The 21752-nt window shown below is 39.1% G+C and overlaps 1 protein-coding gene across 2 annotated transcripts in view; it reads right to left on the reverse strand.

Moving 5' to 3' along the window:
• cpne5b (copine Vb) overlaps positions 1 to 21752 on the reverse strand; it is a gene marked incomplete at both ends in the record, with an annotated part of 90360 nt that overhangs the window by 51905 nt on the left and 16703 nt on the right. The window contains 6 exons of one of the 2 annotated variants that reach the window (XM_079186632.1): positions 8163 to 8239; positions 10281 to 10295; positions 11176 to 11215; positions 13502 to 13605; positions 18065 to 18111; positions 18420 to 18460. In XM_079186632.1, the coding sequence (XP_079042758.1) occupies positions 8163 to 8239; positions 10281 to 10295; positions 11176 to 11215; positions 13502 to 13605; positions 18065 to 18111; positions 18420 to 18460 (324 nt within the window). The remainder of the gene's footprint in view (positions 1 to 8162; positions 8240 to 10280; positions 10296 to 11175; positions 11216 to 13501; positions 13606 to 18064; positions 18112 to 18419; positions 18461 to 21752) is intronic. The other variant, XM_079186631.1, reaches the window with a different exon arrangement.

Here is a 21752-nt window from a genome sequence, read left to right on the forward strand (position 1 = left end):
ATCTCCGATTGAGTGCGTTGCGGTGCTGAGGCATGGCTTAAGGCCACATTTGCAGCCTCCGCTCCCAGTATGGCTTCCCGGGACACAGCTCAGTATGTTGCGCATTTCACAATTATCTGAGCAGCCCACAATTTAACACTAAAAGTATGTGATAGTTGCTTGTATTTTTGTTGTGCACTATCGTAGGTGATTTATGATATTTCACTTTCTAAGAGGTGAGGAGACATATTTTGATAGCATGTGGGATTGAAGCGTTCGGAAGAAAACAGAAACATCAGACCTATACTTGTCTTGTGTTTTTGCAGGAGAGGATGGAGACAGCTTACTGAGAATTACAATCATTTTGAGGGTATTTTTATTTTTATTGCACTTACCCTGCCATGGCCGCTTTCCCAGCCCTGAGCACATTCATGCATCTGTATACTAAAGGTTGGTTTGGCCGGTGTTTACTAAAATGCCCTCACATTTCAAGTATTTGTTACATTGCAGTACAGCTATACTCGGGACATCTACATAAATGAACAATCTAGCATCCAATGCTGTGACACAGACACATTATAGCATCACATACTGTCATGAAGACTGAGATTCAGGCAGGGCTTGCCTTCACAGTCATGAAGAATGACAGCAGCAAGTCTCTGTGTAGCCGACACTGAATCAATCAAAGTGTATTTAACAATGAACCTGTAATAATAATGAATAGAGTGCTATACACAGCCCAGAGGATAATCCTGCAAACGGATTTTTATTTATTCATTTATTTTATTGTATGTAGAATAGTTCAAAGTGCAAACACTAAATAAACTTGAAAGATCTTACATGGGATAGCTTAGTGGCGTCATGAGAACAGAGCCAGCAATAAAGTCAAAGTTTGGGGTAAATCAACTCTTTTTACAGTCAGACTCATCACAACTCTCAATACTACAGCCTGAAACATTCACCCAAATAGTTTAACAAGCATTTATTGAAATACATTTAAAGCTCAAAGACTTAAATGAAAGAGAACAAATGTGGTTTCTTACAGATGATCTCTTATCCCTGAAAGCGCAGTGGATAGCAACACTGAGCTATCTGTTGCAGTTAGCTATATGACTAGATGACAGTGATAATCCCAATACTTTCTATAAACAGAATAATATCACATCTCAGAGGTTCTTATGGTTGCAGCTCTTACAGTATTGTTCACTTCATCCAGGAGCACCTGGGGCAAACTGCTGGAGATAGGGAGACTTGGTGTCAGGATTGGTTTGTCAGACTTGGTTTGTCATCATACCCAGCTGGGTATCCCGCCTCTGCACACATGCCTCTATTCACATTCACAAATAATTTCCTTCCATTTTGCTGCTGTTCTCTAGTAATCCACACTGACACTCAGGCAATTTTGAAACGGTTAAAGGCCAAGCATGCTCAAACATACCTCCTCCTCCTCGTCTCCCCCCAACATCTTTCTAATGTCCTATCTAAGCTAATATAACTCCATTGTCCTCTTCTCTACTCTCATTTCCTTCTTTGTTGTACTAATTTAACTTCCTTTCATCTCTCTCCTCCATAGTTTCTAATCACAACAAGCTGTGCACATCTGTACACTATTCCTCAATATGCCATTTGCTAAGTATTCTGTCGACATAATGCAACACAGCAATCATACACTGCATCGACCTAAGGGTCCATTTTCTGAACCAGTAGTGTCACATGGATAACACATAGCCAGCAAGTAGTGGGCATTGCAGTACCGTTCCAGTGGAATACGGTGCATAAACTTGATCTAAAAACAACAGTACTCTGCAGTGGCTGACTGTAGTTGGCCTGAAGGTTAGAGAAAAGCAAACATGCGGTCTGAATGTTTTAAGTTTGAGTGATGCTGTGAGGAAGAACTGAAGCGGATGACAACAGTTGTCCTCCAGCTGCTTGTCTATCATCAGTGTGGCCCAGAGTGAGTCATTTAACTCCCATCTGCTGCAGTGGAGCACCTCCGTGGGTTTCTGTTGAAAACCTGGTGTTTTATGGTCAGCTCCAGGATGCTAACTGTCCAGGTGCAAGGAGTGCCTTGCAGTAAAACAGTATGTATACGCAGTAAAACGGTCCTGAATAAATGAATGCAATAAAGCACACAATATTCTGCCTCTTTGAATTGCTCTGCCTAAGGTTTTATCAATTTATTCTCACTCATAAGATGTTTCCAGTTGTTTCTTGTCTTTGCTGAGGGTTTGATGTTGGTGGTTAAGCTTGGCTGGGATTAAATAGGCGAGGTAGGTTTGTGATATCTTTTCATCGTGTGGTGTGATTTGCCCTGTGCCTTTTTTCTTTTCTCTTGTTTAATTCTATCCTTGCGTTGTCTTGTTTGTTTTATACTGTATGGCATCATATGGTCTTGTAGCTGATTTTAATTGTTGTGCTGTCTTCCTGCTGGCACGCTTTGTGAGGTAGAGCTCTTAATAAATACTGTATAATGAAGTGCAGGTCAAAGTAGTTTTGGGCAATTGAGGAGAAAAGATGAAATATGATACAATTGGAGATCAATCTTAAGAAATGTAACAGAATGATTTTAAAGTCTTGTTGTTTAGTTTTGAGTGTTTAAATGTGAGTGTTTACTAGAGAAAAGCACATGTTAAAGGCAGGGTCTGGACCAGGTTGCTTGGAGTTACTATAAAATGATGATGGGAACGTCATCAGTTTTCTCAGATATTTAGTCATAAACCAAAATATTGGACAAATTGCCATTTGATCTGATGGGGCCAAATCATTACAATTTACACGTTTGATAAAGACATTAATGTCTGTCTGTCCGTGTGTGTCTATGACCTGTGTATTTCAGATGTTTTGTGAATTACAAATACAACTCTCCACTAAAGACACAGCTGAGCCACCATGCTGTAGTGTCCTTAATTCATAACGCATGCATCTGTAAATAATCAGCAGCAGTCATTGCAATGCTTCAAAATAAAAGATACAAATGAAAAAAGACACAATGGTGTCCAAGTGAGAACTCTTAAAGCAGACTAATTACAAAAAAAGAATAATGTCATTGAGCTCACAAAATGCAATCAGTAGGAATTATGTTTTGTAAATGTCACATTGATTTGCACATCATGGTGTAGATATGTGTAAACTTGTGAGGACGCCAAACAAAACTGAAAAGAATCATTCTTTATAACACATTACATCTCTTCTATTGCATGAGATGTGCACATTTTCACTGCACGGTATATTTTTGATAAATACCAGTTTACGTGTAGAAAATAGTTTATATTTTCTGAAATATGAAGGAGCCCAACAAAAAAAAAACGTCATTATGCAGCTGGCTTCATCCGTTTAAATGTTTTTTTTCTGTGTAAATATAAATGACAAGAGAATGTTAATCTTTTTAATAAATATGCATTTGAGGCCTGTGGCAAGAGAGGACTGTAAAATCTGAAGCAATCATAAAAGAGCAAAGCGCCTTTGATGTTCAGATGAAACAAATGTCTTGTTTGGCGGAAGCGCTCTGTTTCTTTCTTTATATCGCAAACACACACACACACACACATACACAAACACAATGAATTTTTTTCATTTTAGGAAGTGGATAAGTCACGTGTTGCATCACATCATGAACAGAAACCCTGTAAATTAGAGAAAGGTGCATCATATTATCATTAAACAACACAGTGTTTGCGTCTCTGCGTACTGGAGGATACATGTCAATAACATTTCTTGCCGCCATTTTTACTTCTTACTTTTTAGGAGTCAGAAGAAACATGTTGTACAGGTACGATGAAGTTATACATATTAACCGTAATGCTTTCATTGTATTACTGATCAGGGTCTGTTCCATCAAATATGATCAGTTGAACACGTTTTTTCCAATCTAACAAACCGTCTGTGTGACGTTAATGACGGTCAATCATGATTTAATTAAACTACACCTGTTGAGTGAATGAGAGAGTAGTTGACATTGCCAAGGAAACAGTCATTACGGATGGTGCTCAGACGTTGTTTACTAGCTCGACTTCTAAGTATTAACCCATTTGTGCCCAAGACCGTATTTAATATGGTAAGGAGAAACGCCACATTTGTTCTGATTGGTCTAAAGCAGGGGTCGGCAGCCTTTACTATCCAAAGAGCCATTTTGCCCTAATTTCCACCAAATAAAATTCGTCTGGAGCCGCAAAAGCTATTTGATGTCAAATTTCTCACCACATATCAAGCATACAGGTAAGCCAGCATCGTTGGCAGTGAAAGCAAATTAATATGTCCATGCAGAATTAAACTCTCTATTTTCCTCCGTGACTTTTCTTCTTTTGGATTTATCCACTGATAGTTTACCGAGGGCGGAGGTCTGCAAATCATGATCAACCAACTAAAGGGCGGTCCACTTTGCCTATGGAGAGACTTTGCCTCTCCATATAGGAACCTCCTTTTCCAAAGAATATTGAACATTTCTGTTGCGGGCACAAATGAGTCAACATAATAGGACCTAATGCCTGTAAAGCATACCTGTACATACACTGCTTTCATATTCATATGTAAATATATATATGCACACACACACGAACACACATGTACACTAACTTAGTTTGACTCTGTGCCTGTGTTTGCATGGCTTTGTGTGTATTTCCTGTGTGCTTCTGCGGCCTCAAAGGGAATCTGTAAATAATACAGTGCAGTAAACTGGCTGACGAGGGCCTTAGAGGCCGCACAATTTGATACTTTCATTACTAGCCAACGTTAATGACTCTGTGCCTTAGAATTCAATTCAACCTTCTCAAGATTGTGATATCAGAATACGCAAATTAATAAGTAACAGCAAAATCAATCAACATGGTGGACTCCGCTTACATCAAGACCCCAGGGAATAATGCTGATCTGTGCAACTGTATTCATTGAGGGAAAAGCCTCTTCAGCATCCCTTACAAAATATAGGGTTGTTCTTTAGTATCAAATTAAACAAATTAAAAACAACTTTTAATAAAAACCCTTAAGAGTAATGTCAACACATTATCTGCATGTCATTCATGTGTTTGCTTGTCAGTTTAATATGCATAAAGAAGGTGTGTATTGTATTTGTAGTGACCAGTTTTCACTGTCATGAGTAGGACCCGTGTTTGAATATTTCATGTAGTTTTACTGCATATTTTCTACTGTCTTCTACTCTAATGCATTTTGTTTGTGCTTCTGTGTACAATCTAGACTAGCAATAATGGGTTCTTTTGACTGTCCTCATCTTCGTCGGCGTTTCTGTCTCTGCCGACAAACAAACTCTCCGGATAGTCATTGATGTCACCTTTCTATCTCTCTCACTCTCACTTTTCCTTCAGGAGACATCTTTTTTCCATAATGAAAATCGGCTGCTGCCTAATTAAACAAGCTCTAATTTCATGAACATTAAAGTCATGACAATTAGGCAGAGAAAAGAGAGCAGGAAGAACAATGAAATACGCTCTCATGCAGTTATACGCCATTTAACTAAGGAACAGGATTCATGAAATCAGTTACTAAAATATGTATAGCTGTGCTAGTGTATGTGTTTACATGCAGTTTATGCTTCGAGGCCAAGAGAAGGGAAGAACTTGTGTCAGAGTAACCAATAGTTCAACAGGCTAATGTTACCTAACATCCCTTCTCTCACGTCTTAGTGATAATATCGTATTATATTATCGTGAAAATGCAGGTGAAGAGAGAAGCAGAGAAATGGTTGAGGCAAACATGAAAAACAAACAGACGCTCTAAGACATTCTCCTATTGGCTCAGCGCAGCTTAGACAAATGCCTTTGACATTTCAAAGCAATGAAATGTAAAGCACTCTTCATTTCCAAAGAAACACGAAAACAAACTCCACTGGGTAGCACATCTACCAGGGCAATGCACCACTTGTGTGTGTGTGTGTGTGTGTGTGTGTGTGTGTGTGTGTGTGTGTGTGTGTGTGTGTGTGCGTAAGGGCACTCAGTGGGCCGCTGTGTGTTTCACAGTTCTCCTCCACACCAGAGACAAAACAAAGTCACTGCGCAATCTCACTAGTATAGCTAGAAAAGTAATCACACTGGAGGTTAATATCTGACAGTGTTTGAATTTGAGGAAATTATTCTGCAAATCCACCAAAACCACTTAATGGAACTGATCCCAATATGATTCATGAAACCATGTCAAAAATAAATCCATTACATTTTATGATTAATCATCAACGACCATAAAATAAATACCACGTGAACCAAATAGTGTTGTGCTAGTTTGCTGGCTGTCAACTTTATTTTTTCTTTAAAGAAAGACTATAGGCTGCCTTAAGAATAACATTTGGCGAGCAGTTATGTTATCTCTCAGCTGCAGATTGTCTCAAATTAAAAATGAATAATTTGGCAAGAATTCTATTTCCTTTTCCAACCGTGCCATATAAATTCTCAGCTGAGAAAGAAATGGTTTGATATTAACCTTGTAATAACATTATTAAGGTTTATGCTCTCAATATAGAGCCTCAAGGCACACTTATATTTGCACTGCTAAAGTGCACCGTTAAGTAAGCATCATCAACAGCACTGCACAGAAAACACACACACAGTGTCACAAAAATGTTTTTGCAACAGATTTGCAACTGTGTCATCACCAGGGGTGTGCTGGAGGGCGAGACAGATATTTCTGGTAAGCTCCATGTGCAATTTGCCAATATGATATACATTATTTTTACTGCGTACAGCTGAGATGTGATGTAATGCCTGCATCATGAAACATGAATATATAGGCTTTACAATGGTTTCCAAGAAGAGGAGAACTGTTGCAAACCAAATACTAAGATAAGCAACACTCATACAAGGAATAAAGTAATCCGTCAGTGCTTTCTATTTTAAACTTGTTGCGTGTGGGTGTTGACACAATCCCACTATTATTATTATTATTATATCTGTGTGTGTGTGTGTGTGTGTGTGTGTGTGTGTGTGTGTGTGTGTGTGTGTGTGTGTGTTTGTGTGCATGCCTCTATGAGTAAGTGTGCTCTGTGTCTGTCCACGGCTAATCTCGCATTCTGCTGCAGCAAACCACATCATATTTTGGGTGGTCAGTTATGGCTCACACCTTCTCAAAACACCTTTTATTACCTGTGTTATTCTGCCACTGACTACCTGGTGACGACTCCCCCACAACTCTTAACTGGTCACCGGCTGGTAGGGGCGGCTAGTGAGTAATTGTCCCGTTATGTGTTGAGAAAATGATCCTACTTCCTAAGCTACATTAACCAAATGCATTGTCAAGAAGCGTAAAACAAGAGATGTTTTGGAGATGCGTAGTTTTCATGCAACACTGTAGATACACCTGGTGTAGTTGAGATTTTAGAGATGCATTTAGAGGTGCATACTGGCTCTTCTGCCAGCCTCTGTGCCCTGAAGTTACCCAGATATCCCTTTATTTAGCCCTGCACATAAAGCAATCAGTGGGCATAACATATCTTGTCTGTGTGCTTTCCCCATACTGTTGCTCCAAAATCACCTTATATTAAAGTTTTTTGTGTAATTATATAAGTGTCACATGTGCACAATACAAGTAGATGGCAATTACATCACTTTTCAATTCAAAGTTGAATATTAATACTCAAGTATTCCATCTTAATGTTCTCCACGGTAACATATTCACAGCTGAAAACCAACACATCTCACTGACTGCGACATTTAAATGACTTCACCTGAATTACACAAGAGCCTAGCACACTGATAATGATGATGATGATGATGATGATGATGATGATGATGATGATAGATGTTTAAAGACAGATTAAAGGCTCTCCCATTAACATTACATTTTTCTCAGCCAGTGGGAGAGCACAAGCTGAGGAGACGGGCTGTAATTTAGATAATTTCGCTCAATTTTGCTCCCACCTTTTTCTTTAATGACAATAATTATCTGAGGAAACCATCTGTAGGATGTCTCTCATCCGTTCCTCCTTTGTCTGATCAATGCTTTGCTAAATCACCAATGCATTTCCTATTCTTCCTCTTCTTCATCCTCCTGCTATTTCACTCACACTGTCTCTGTGTCCCTAACTCAGTTTTTCTCAGTATAAATTAAGCTAAATTCATGAACCTGAGCATGGTCATTGTGTTTGGGTACAAAGCATCTTTCTTGTGTCTTAATTCCCTCCTTGGCACAGTATGTCGGTCCTCAATCATATTTGGATTCAGGGGTATTGAGATCTTACTCACCCCAGTGGTTTCTCCAGTCGACTGGCTGGCGATCCAACAATCTCCCCAAGAGTACAGAACGTCTGACCCAAAAAGTCCTGGAGGGAAGAAAGGAGGAGGGGAGGAGGGGGGACAGGGTGACACATATGAAGTGAAAAGACAAGAAATCAAAGTCATAATCACAGACGTGAACTAAAAAGTATTCTACTGCCACTGGACCTTTTGCCAAAGACTATACTCGTTCGTGCTCCTTCAAATTTGCGCGTCAGAGTTTTACATTTAGCACCAAAAGAAATTCTTGAATCTTTTTTTTTGTACAACATATTAGGTTTAAAAAACATTGGGTAAGTCATAGATTGTAGTTGTGTCTACCAAAGCTTGGTAAATTGTGGTCAGCTATGAAAAAATGTTCTCTTTATGCTCAAAGACACCATTACTGTGATCTGCTCAACATCGTGACATTGTATCCAGTTTTGGTGTGAAATGTAAAGTTTATTGAATTGCAATCCAAGTTGTCAATGTATGCAAGGTAAGCATTGTTTGATGCAGTGGTTCCCAACGGGTCTAGCCTCTAGAATTCTAAATGAACATGCATTTATCTGCATTGCCGTTAAAGAGTGCAAGTAGGGCTTTAAACTAACATTTCAAAAATACAGTATTGTGATAGCAGTTCCAACTAATTCAAGCATATTCAGGTAAATAAGATTTAAAGCATAAAATGCCTCACTGTAACCACACCTAAATACAATGCTAACAGGAGGGATGCACAATTCAAAGGGAGAACACACTTTGACATGAACCTGACCCGTCAGATGGTTTGTTACACAGAACCACCTGAGAAGTCATCGTTGGAAACTGTTCGGATAAGGGCAGGCACTTTCAAAAAATACATGGTGATTGGACGAAGCATCTCCCAATCAAACTCTTACGGAAACAAGTCCAGAGAAGAGCAAAAACATCTTCATCGAGAAGAGCCTTCAGAGCCGTTCTCCAGTTCTGATGCTATTGCAGGATCTACGCTAACCTCTTTGGGAGCTGCCATTGTTGTTTAGAAACAACAGTCGCCTCTTTGTGTAGTCTCGCACACAAATAGCTCCTCACAGGACGCTGATTGGTCCGTGCTCTCTCTTACTGCACACAAAGTCGTTCCTTGAAGCCTGTTTTTGTGTCATGTGATTCTTGCGTGATCACATCGCAAAAATCCATCTGTCATGCCAGGTAACTTTGACAAAAGAGTGGCATCAATAGGCTACTTGTACTACAGACATGCATGTTGTAGTGCCTCCACTCATAGGCAGCGGGAAATGGTGCTTCAAAATAAAAGCGCTTATCTAGAAGTCAATTTGAAAACTAAAATTGCGAACCCACTCAGAACAGACTCCACTTGTGGACCGTAATTCACCCGTTGGGATCCACTGGTTTAATGAATTGTGGAGGATTACAGACAAATGGGTGAAGTTGTAAGGGTTCACAACACCATGAACAATGACATCAAACATGATTTATAGTTTAGGGCATTAATGTAGAGCCTTTTTAGAGACAGAGTGACATATTTTCAGTCATACTCATGTCTCTAATTGGACAAAGTCTCTTAGTATCACAAAAGCATTGATCCGGTACATTAGACTCCCAAAGACAGATACAAAAAAGTCATATCGTGTATTTGGTTTCAGGTTTCGCCACAATCATTTTTTCTTTTTCTTTTTCTTTATCAAAGCAAGGATGTGGGACAATCCAAACTAAAGACTCCTTTACTCTGGCCTTGACAGACAGGTGCAGACTAAATAATTCAGCATCAGGCTATGGTGTGTTTCATTTCAGTGAGTCTTTGGTCTTTTGTGCACACGGATTTCGCTTTCTGTTACACGGAAGAGCCTGTGAAATCTCACCATATTCATCATGTTACAAAAAAATGCTACAAAAGCTGCTGAAAGACATAATGATTATCTATGTTCATAATGTGGCTGCTGTGGAGCCCTTTGAGACTGCATCAGTGGTTAAGAGCTGCACAGATAGGTTGACCTGTCCTCTCAGTTTATAGTTCTGATTAGTGTCGCCATCCTTCCTCCTGACGAAAGGATCATTAATGTGAGACAGCAGCCATGCAGTGTCAGCAGTGAGAGGGATGCTGGGACCTACGTTGAGTTCTGCGGGCTTCCAGAAATGTTGAGCAGCAGCAGCAACAACAGCAATGACAACAACAACAATAACAACAGACATCATATACCAACACTTTACCGAATAACTAGCACTCCTGGCACTGCTCAAGATGGCGAGGTGAGAATGTAAAGACAACATGCTGTGCCAGAAGTAAAACCCAACGCACATAGGTGGAATTAAACCTAGTGATGAAAAAATGCAAACCCCGCTTATCCAAATACATCAAATAATCATCAAAACTGATTATTTTGTACTTTTAACAAATGCTCTCTGTCACCATATAGTTCCAGCCTTATAGATAAACTCAACCTACATCTTTCTCTAGTGAAACAAAAAATATCATGTAATGTAATATAGTGCTGAAAATGGAATATTGCACTTTAAAGCATTGCATGATCCAAGCTTTGATAGTAAAGCAAGTTTTTGCACAATGCCTATCACTGCAGAACCACAACTAGAATAAATACAAAAAAGACCATTAATGACTCAATCATAGCTAAATAGAAATAGCATTAGCATACCTGTAGGGCAATGCAGCATTTAGAACACATGTTAAAGTCTAAAAACAAAGACATTGAATAAAGAGAATAATAAACATTTGCATTTGGATACTTCTGTGATCAGGCAATAAAAAGGGTTTGCTTTATTTCATCAAGAATAAACCACGCAGCAGGCAACACCCAATTTAGACAAACATTACCGCCATTAGACCACTGATAAAAAGTTTGGCCAATCTTAAGTCACTTTGAACCCCGTTTTTCATCAAGCAATATTTACTTTCTTCATTTTCAGAACCATTTAAGACAATAATTCAGATTTGACTCAAAACTGGCCTCCATTTATCTGTGGTTCAAAGTTAAATGTGTGCACTCACATGTTTGGACAGGTCTGGGCTTTTGGAGTCAACATCATACCTGTAAGTAAACAAAATAAAAGCCATTTTACTTCAAAAGCTGTAGAAGACACTCTTATCTAAGTGGAGACTTTTTGATTGATAAAGGCACGATTTTAAACAATCCCTGGTGATATGTCATCACTTGGAGCAGAAAAGAAACACTCGCACAACACTTATCTTATTTTGGCTTTTCAGATGTTTTTGTTTATTTGTTTGTCAGTTTGAGGACAAAGTGTCAAAGTCTATAAGTGAAATGGGTTGAGAGTAGTTTGAAGAAAGAAATTAGAGAAATAGATCAGAGTAAAGAAGGACAAGAGAAATTAAGCTACACCTTTTATTTGATAATTTGAAAACCACAGTATGTAAACAGGTGGGTAGACTCTTGAGAGATAAAAAAAAGAAAAAGACAAAGGCTCTGACATTAAACATCACACAAATTCAAAATGAGCCAAGATAAAAAAAGATCTTAGTTTCTTTTCAGATGTTACTAAAGGTGGGGCAGACTAATTGAGGAAGGGTTCAACAAGACCTTTTTTCCTCTTTTATGATAATGAGTGGTGGACCTGATCTTATTTGCATGTGAATAAAAAGCTATGAAAGTGAAGGGAGGCTATTATGTGATGTGCCAATATTAAACATCCAATGAAACGATAGATCATGTTTGCCTGGACATTAGAACAACGTTTATGCATTTCTCTCACTATTTATTGAAATAATAGATCAAATGATATACTGTAGAGTTGTCAAATAGCATCTAATGTATTTTTATATTGTGTGGTGGCGTAGCTGGGGAGGATATAAAGACAGGTAGTGCTAAGGGTCAATCTGTTGAAGGAGCTTTGAGGGATGGTTGTTTTATGTGGAGATTATTTGTCTCCATGAAAGAGCATAACCACAGCAAGTGCTGAGGCAGTGTTCTTTCTTCTTTGTGTGTCCTGCCTGTAAAGAGCTGGCAGTTAACCCTTCAACCTGGCCAGCATCATGTTACATATGCAAGGAAGATGACCCCTTTTGTGTGAGAAAGAGATTTAATTTCACTGAGAAATCCTCAAGAGACTTGATTAAAACTGCGAATGGTTATAATGAATAGAAAAATCCCATTTACGTCAAAAACGAAAGATGAGTTCAATTCACTGTTTTGCTAAACCGCTCTTAAACCCGTCAAGCTTTCAGTTCTCAAACAGTACAGCAGCTTACAATGGCAGATTTTCCTCTCAAAATTCTTTATATTTTTTAAACTACTTGATTTCACACAGACGTAGACAAAAGCAGGCTCCTTATTTCAGGCCAACAACTGTGGATTGTGTTGTCTGACTGTCTATAGCTTATTGTATCATCTGTGGGTAGCTAACATAAGCTTCTGCTAACTCCATTACTAAAACACCATGAGTTGGGATAAACCTCCATGTTGAGCTGACAAATGTTTCCAGCTGACATGTTTTAAGATAAGAATCTCCATAAAGGGCTGTCTAAACATGCACTTGATGTTGAACTAAAAGGCTGAGGCTGAAAAACATGTCCCAAGCATGAATGTCAATTGATCATCCATGTAGAAGACATGAATATAAAGCAGCAGCATTGATTGTCTATTGCAGTGTAAAGCTAGTTGGGCCCAATATTGTAGTAATACGATTGTAATTAGAATGTTGTTCATCTAACCCCAATTTGATGGTTTGGATGCTTATCATAGAAAAATAGACTTGGCCAAGCAACACAGAGATACGATTTATGCTTTGATGTTTGAATTGTATGCTTTGTTTTACAGAACAGACAGATTTGATGAGCTGCAATAACCGCGGTGTTTGATAAATGTAACTCTCTGACACAAACTTTGCCAGCTGCTGTTATTTTTCTGAACTCTGTTACAGCATCACAATGAAACCTGTGACCACTGTGCGGTTTGCTAATGACGTGCCCCTTGCCTACCTGTAGGTAGCAAGCTCGTTAGCCAGGCGTGCTAATGCGTGTAGCCTACTTTAGAGCAGATAAACATGCAGGGATTCCGTTCCTCAAACTTTTGCATTTGTGTTTTTTGGTTTTGTAAAGGATGAAAACAATGAAACAACACCCTCCAAACTCTTGATATATTGCTCTTATTAGAGCCCCATGCAAACCATTACAGTGAGCATCGCTGTTCGGGGGCGGAGATACCTAAAGGTCAATTTCTTAAGGGTGTAACAATTGAAGGGCTCTCAATGAGATAGAACGGAGGGTGTGAAAATAGAAAAAATACATCACAGGAAATGAGGACAGAGGGCAGGAGAGCAAATACAATTCGGATACACCTTCAAAGGAAATCACTCACAAGTCGAAGCGAAGATTCTGCTTCTCCTCAAAAAAGTAGTCCAGGATGTACTTTCGAACAAAGTCTGGGTTTAGGGTGTTGTCTATCACCTCTGTTCTGCCAAACTGTGGAAGGAGAAGGACAGATGAGACAGGTGAGGAGAGAAATTTGATTAAATGAAAAGCAAGACAACACATTGTTTAACAAACAAATATAGTTAGTGCTCTTGTCACCTTGCACTTCATAATTTTGTTTCTTTCTTCTCTTTCTCAGACCCTTGCTTATCACACATGCATACACATACACGGGCCTGATTAATGGATGGGGCTTTCACACGCTGCTGCTGTGCAGAGGAAGCCAGGGTTTTGTTTCCTGCTTCCTTGATCCTCACTCCTCTCCCACATTAATTACACCAGGATAACCCACTCATCAACCTCACAGAGAGAAAGAGATAAGGTAAGAGGTAAGTGTGTAGGGAGAGACAGAGAGAAACTACTTTGAGAGGAAAAGAGAGGGAGAGAAAAACATCTGTAGATGTATGAAGAAAATGGGGCAAAAGTGGAGTGGAGGGTTTGTACAGGAAAGGAGGGGGGAGAGTGGGAGTGGGAAAAGAGTGGGAAGGGAGAGGGGGAGAAAAGCCGTGATTAAGGCCTCCTAATTAGTGCGATTCTCACTCCCAAAGCAGGGAAATACGTATGCCAGATAAAAGGCTGGCAAAGACCCAGCAATGCCACATGCTTATACTGTAATAAAAAAGCGGTTTCAAATATGAGATACTGTATACTGTACATAAATCATTTAAAAGCCTTCTGGAGTTACACTATTTAATCAAATAGTCCAACATTTCAGATGGTAGCAGTTGGCGTACGCAAGGAGGAAGTCAACATTTGTGACTTATAGCATATGCTGCCGGCATCAATATGCTTCCTCAGTTCTTAGTCGTTGGCAAATGCTTCAGGCTTTGAGGGGCTAATTGTAAAGTAAGTGTAATACACACATAGACCAACAAGGTATTCAGTGTGTGAATCATTCAGGAATATGAACAGATTTCCTTACAGCACTCCATGAGTCATCTTCTTTATCATGACATTTAGTTTAATTTATATTTCCCAAAAAATAAAAATAAACTCTTAATTCCAGTCATCATAGCTAGTTATGTTATGTTCTTCATTAATCAAATCGAATTAATCGAATCCGTCATTAAATAAACTGCTCGAGTGGGGATTCAATTCAGACACTCATTGGAATCAGAGTATTGCTGTTTTATGTCTCTTGCCTGCAGTGCACAATAAAGATCTAATCATACAACTGAACTACAACTGTGTTAGAGCCCAGCTTTATTGGAAAGCTGCCAAACTCTACAATTTCAATCAATGTCACGGAAGCCAGTCGATCTTGTTTTTCCATAATGTAGACAGCAGGTACTGTAGGTGGATGTGTGAGTAAACCCTACCATTTTAATCAATACAGTGAACACAACACATACAATACAATGTGGACAATTAGGACAAAACAACTGCTACAAAACAACATACATTACACAATGTTGAACACCTCTTTGAACTCTGTTTTTTAAGGTTATATCTTTCTCTGTGTGAACTCACTGTCTGAACATCTAAATTTAACACCAACGAGGAAGAAAAGTTGAGAAAAGGACACTGATGTTAAATCCATGAGCCACCCATACTTTCTAACAGAACCCGAGGTGTTGATGAGGCTGTGAGCGCATGCTAGCAAAGAGGCGGGTGATAGCGGATGAGCTCCATAATGTGATTTCCCTGCTGAGTGAAATAGACAATGCCGTGCTGCAGAGTTCATTAGGTACTGCTGGGCTGCTGGAGCTGGCTAATGAGAATCCCGCACCCTCGACATGTACAGATGCAGAGCAGCTCACACGCGTATAGTCTACATATGGCAAATTGAACTCTTCAGGGTAGCAACAGCTACAGTACAGACCTGCAGTGTCTGATATTGAAATGTTAACATGTCACTAAAATACAGACACGGTGGGAAATAGAGGCGACAACAGGACATGAGTCTAATCCCAAACCTAACAAAGATTTCATTATCTTCTTTCCTAGAGCACACATGAATCACCTCTGGGGATTTGTGCTGTATGAATGTCCTGTAGTTCTTTGGCCAACATGGATTTGTGTTCTCCTCGTACCATGTACAGCCAACAACATGGTGCTGGTGAAATGAGCTTGGCGGAGTCTTTTGTTCACAGAGAGAAGTAGATGACGATGGTGTGAATTAAGAGAGAGAGAAAGAGAGAGAGAGAGAGAGAGAGAGAGAGAGAGAGAGAGAGAGAGAGAGAGAGAGTGATAGAGAGTTAAGGGTACTTCAGTTTTTTTCCTCACACTTTATGTGGCTTCATGAGGAGAATACAGTACATCCCAAAATTTGTAAGAGCTTTGAGCTAGAGCTGTGGTTGTGTGAGAATGAAAAAGACGGTCCACAAACCAATGCGTGGCGTCACAGTGACTACGTCCACTATACAGTCTATACACATACTGTAATCATATACATTCTTGTTGGCATATTATGTTAGATGTAGTAAAATAAATTTTTCGAACAGTAATATTGTGTGTAAAAACAGCTTTTTCTGCTCAAAAATGGTCTTCCAAGATCACAGGGCTTTGTTTGATTCCACTCCTGGTTTCATTAGTTCTTTTCTTTTGATAAAACAGAAGGTGCTGAAGCTTTAGAGAGGGATATACTGAGGAGAGGAGACCGGTCCAGGAGTGTGCGTCATCCAGTGTGTCTTTATGAGGTTGTGTTGGTCAATAATACTTAGCAAGAGAGCAGCTCTACCTGGCGCCCGGTAAACATCTCCTATGACCTAAGAGTGTTTTTACATACGATCTAGATACTTGAGTCTATACCGGAGTCATTACTGAGGGTTATATCCTGATATAATAAAAAATGTATCAGCAAATGAAGTATCTTGCATAGTTGCTGCTTAAATAATGGAGACATTCTCCATCTAATCAAGAAGCTGCATTGAGAGCACCCACTGCATTAACATGACACAAAAGGACTTGTGGAAGAGGTGGAAATCATCATCAAATGTGACCCAAGCCTAACCAGCTCGCTAGAGGGTCCTGTCAGAAAATGTTAAAAGTCATTGGTGAGTGTTTGGCATCACTTTATCAGTGTGAGGTTTGGGAGAGTGCGGTCTCACACAGCGTTACCTGGAGCCGCATCAACACCCACCACCTCTGAACAATATGATTTTCGAATGTGATGGCTTATGTCCGCGAGGAAATCCCGACTTTGAATGAAGAATGAAGTCAAATTTGACTTGAAAATTAACTAAAGTGAAATGTTCGTGATAGTAATTATGTTTTGTGTACTTGAATGAATTAACAGCCTCTCTTACAATCAGCAGTTGTCAACTTGGAAAACAAAGTGTCTTTTGTGAGAAGTGTGAAAGTAGGTTTTATGATAGAAAGATCTTAACATATGCGTACGCTAATGCTTTAAGTATGTACACATTTTCACATGCATACAACAGAGTCCCCCACAGTCACTAAACTATATATTTCAATGAAAGCCCACACAGCCATCTGCTTTGATCGGATGAACACACAAGCAGGAGATGAGGGTTATCTGACTATAAATACATATGAATTCCATTAAATTATGATCTATTATACATTCACAGTTGCCCAGGTCTGAGAGAAATGTTGAATTATTGACTATTTGCATTGTGTGGTGAGAAGGGCTGACATATAAGACAACTACCCTGTTATGTGTACATAAGCATGCACATAAATATATTTAGACTGTAATACACTCAGGGAACTTTACAGGGATACACAGAAAAAAAACAGTAGTTCAGAGTTGCAATTATTCATAAATGCATAAAGGGTCATAAACACAAGGCGCAGGAATTGGAAACATCAATTTAAAAAAACATGAAAAACAAGCAAAGCAAATATCACTCTCTGGGTATTTATTATGGTCTTTCTCCATTCTCTGCTACGGATAAATGTTGTCCTAGTTGATAATAACGGGCAACTGTGGCCGAAATGGAGAGGGCAGTAATGTAAATACATAGATTTCAGCATTAATAGTGAATTAATTAGTGCCAATATTCAATTATTTGCTCATGGTTTTTGTTAAGGTTTCATTTCACCTGTAATTTTTTACTTGCAAAAAGAATAATGGGCAAACAGACAAATATAATGGTCAGATAATAAGTAGAGAGAGTGGACAGTAATGCTGCATTGACTGCCTAAAGGCTGCCTTAAAGCCTCCCCAGCATGCTGTCTAGTCCCCAAAGTATCAACATATTGATCATTACATTGTGAGGTTTTTCTTTGTTGGCTGAAGCGTCCAATTAGAGAATATTTCCTTGACATTTGAGACAACTGATGGCTGAACAGCTGTTATGAAGCGTTTAAGCTAACTACTGCATGCTCACAGTGAAAGGAAAATAGCAGAACTTAAATGTCTTAACTGGAACCCCACTCTACACTCAAACTTACTCAATTCTGACAAACCCACAGTGAGCACAGCAAGAACTTAATTGGACATAAGTAACTGCCTTCCTTTTAATGTGTGTGTGTGTACACTCACCTCTCTCCACTGTTTGGTTTCAACACCTTGAGTATAAAGCACACATACTGTGGAAACAAAGAACCAGATAGAGACAGGAAGAGACAAAATGTTGTGAAAGAGAGAAAAAAAGAAGGGCAAAGAGAGAGAAAAGAAGAGAGATAATCAGAGAATTGCAGGCATATTCCAAATAGGAAATCAATGTGAGGGGTTTAGCTGCAGTACAGTGAACAAACAACCGTGGCACTCTGAGCAAAAGAAAGATTTTCCAAATCATATCCACAAAAAAAGAGAAGAAAAAGCCAGAGATTGTCTACTGTTGGAGAATACCTGCACAGACAAACATTCAAACACAGAGTCTCTACAACGTACTCACATGGATCTGACTTTGAGAATGTGTCTTTATCCAGCAGATTTCTGGAAAACAATGAAAAAGAATAGAAACATTTGTTACACAGCAACAAAGAACCTCCTGTAAATGCTGACACGTTGCTATCACAGAGGTCTGAAGTGGTCTATTCAAAACTTGTTTTATATGTTCTGTGTTTTGACTTTTGTGCTTACATATATTGTTGGTGTATTTAAACACAGCACCAGACATAATCTAAATTAAACTATTATCTTTGTTTCTTTATCAATCCCCATTGAGATGAAAGAAACAACACTTAACACTGTTAAATGATTATATCGAGCCCCTCTCCTTCTGAAAGATATATCCCCAACACGCATCAAAGGCACACCCATAACAACTGCAATACAGGAGTAGGTGGCAGTATGACTTTAAATCAAACACAAGAGGAAGACAAACGATGGTCCTTCACACCCTCAACATCAATCTTTAATATTGCTGTTCTGCCGTCGCCTTCTGATCAGTTGTTCAAGTTAAGAGAAGTGTCTTTTTGGGGGCGTGTGTTCAATCATGACAGCGGATTAGACCTTGCTCAGGTTGAAGTTGGCAGTACAAATGCTGTGAATTACACAACAAATCCTTCAAAATAAAAGACAAAGTAGGTTGTTTCTTCCCGTGTCTCTAGGACCACACGTAGGTAGTGGTGTACGTTGTCCCACCCAAAGGATTGGTTTTACTCCCAAAACGGACACAGACAGCTACGGACACCACAGAAGCGTAGTAGTTCTGTTTACATTGTCCGCTTGGAGGTCACGTTCCACACATGGTTAGAGGTAAAGGGCCAAAAGATCTAAAGCAGGGCTCACTAACAGGCGGACAGCGGAAACAAGTGCTTTCAGCCACAGATAAAGTCCCTGCACACAAATTTCTCTTATTAGAAGATGAGAAAAGTATAATATCACGGTTTTCTTTTGGTTGACATTACTTCACACCTGAATGAACTGAATTTAAGGCTGCAGGGCATTTTTCTTAAATGAAGTGCTTTATTTTAAGACGCAAAAAAGCTTTCTGTTATGTAATTTATTCTTTAATCCAGCCCTTATTTTACTTGAAGCAAGAGAAGAACATGTATTTATTATTAGAGTATGTATTATTTATAATTCATTCAGTTCAATTTCAAATCTGACAATAAATATTGTTGAGATTCAATTGAACTTTCTTTATTTGATTTGACAGTCAGTTGTTGACTACATACAGACATTAATACAACTGTTGGCTGATTCAATATATATGGTACTAAATCATAGAACAAGTCAGACATTATTGTGATGTTCCGGACCTTTGCATGAGCAAATTCTCTCTAACTGGACCTCGTTGAACTTTAGTTGAATACCCCTGATCTAAAGGTCCCTTGTGCGTTGGTATCAGATGTTGAGGGGTTTGACAAAGCGTTGGTATTTTGCGTCCTGGGAAGGAGAACGCGCTGGATGATTATCCTACAGTGTTGGTGCACTTTCAAACCAAGTTAAAATCAATATACTCATTTGGTTCTAGTTTAAATCAATATGTCTCAGTAGGCTACTTAAAGGTAGTACTGTGTGGCTGGAGATAACAGCATAGATCAAGTTGTTGTGCTGCATGTCTAAGATAAGAGATTACAGGGGACAGGGGATCTTTAGGGGTAGATAGCGTGTTAACAGTATGCCACAGAGTAGTGGTATAAATCATCTGAAAGCTGGGGACCTGCAGATTTATTTGAGATTCATCTCAGCAGTGTACGTCAAGTTGTTCTAGTCATAAATCCGAAAAAAATTGATAGAGAGATTTCTGCAAGAATTGCATTTTCCGCGATTGAATGGCAATGGTTCTTTTCTGGATACTGCGCGGGAACCCCCTTATTGTCGATATACCAAAGCCATACATCCTCTGAATGCCCTAGGTCTCTAGTTTGTGGTTATAAAGTTTCATGAGGCCGTGGTTATCCTTTAGGTCACAACAGGTCATTTTACACAGTGACTACACCTTTTGAATAATGGTCTAACTTAAAATGTCCACTTTGGGGACTAACATAATCACACAGGAATACAATTGGACTCATTGAAAAAAAATCAGCTGGCTAGCCGGCATATTAGCACAGATAATTGTTGGGTTTGGAATCTCAAACAATCACTGCCTGATTACCAGCTTGTCTGCATGTTTACTGAATGCTCATCTCTTTCTCTGGCCTCCAAACGCCCACCACGCCTCCCGCTTTGTGATAGCATTCACTTTGTTACCCCATACTCTTTGCATTAAAGTAAAAATAGTTCCAGGGCAACAGACCTTTGTGTAAGATTTGAACTGCATTAGACTATTTTTCTAAATTGTAATTAATACCATGGATTCCCTGACTGATGATATTTAGTTATTAATAGTAAAAGTAAGTAAATAAGTAAGTGGTAACTATAACAGAATGCCAGAAGTCATCATTTCCGGTGGGAACCCCATCAGACACCACAATTTAAATGAATCCTGATGAGCTTGATTAGTGCCTGCAGCACTGATTTTACAACAAAGGTTAAAGACAGAAAATGATATGCTTGTGCTATGCGAGGACAAAGACCAGAAAAGTTCATTCTCAAGGGTCTCTTTCAAACCGGGTGCTTCTCCGCCCATCTGTCCTCCAGCATTCTGTCTCTGTCTGGCTGTAATCTGTGAAGTGCTGTCTTTCTCTAAACGCTAATGACGCTCGAAACATTGTATCACTATTTGTCTCCTGACAGTGAGATGTTCAAATGTCTTCATATCAAGTGTGTGTGCCCATGAGCATGACTTTCATTAGGAGAAAATGCCGCCAAGTGTTTCTTTCATATTGTGTTGTTTTTGAGCTCAACATTTTTTTTTGTTATTATTGTTGTTGTTAAGATTTGGGAGGTGTTCACATTGGCTTCTCTGGGAACCTCTGCAACCTACAATGACCTACAGAATCCTTCTCTGCTTAGAGCTGCAATGACATCAATGTGTATCTTTTGAGAACCATATCCAGTTTTACACAATGTCGCCTATAACTAAAATAGATGCTAGATTGAGATTGACTTTCCAACTCGGCATGGATTTTAATAGACTTTCAAATAAATCTAAATCCAAGTGTATACCCCGCTTGGCAAATGAAGGTGTTCGTTGGAGTCAAGTCAAGACAAACTGAAAAGTACCTACTAACCTGGATCTTAAAGAATGAATCCAAAGCGAACTGACAATGCATATAAAGTCTTTTCATACCAGATCCGGTTCACAGGAAACAACATGCATATATTACAAGAACTGTATATAGTTTCCAACACAGCACCCAATTCATTCACTGAAAATTGCTCATCCAATTCC

This window comes from Pholis gunnellus, assembly GCF_910591455.1.
Source record: "Pholis gunnellus genome assembly, chromosome: 3".
Taxonomy (NCBI): Eukaryota; Metazoa; Chordata; class Actinopteri; order Perciformes; family Pholidae; genus Pholis; species Pholis gunnellus.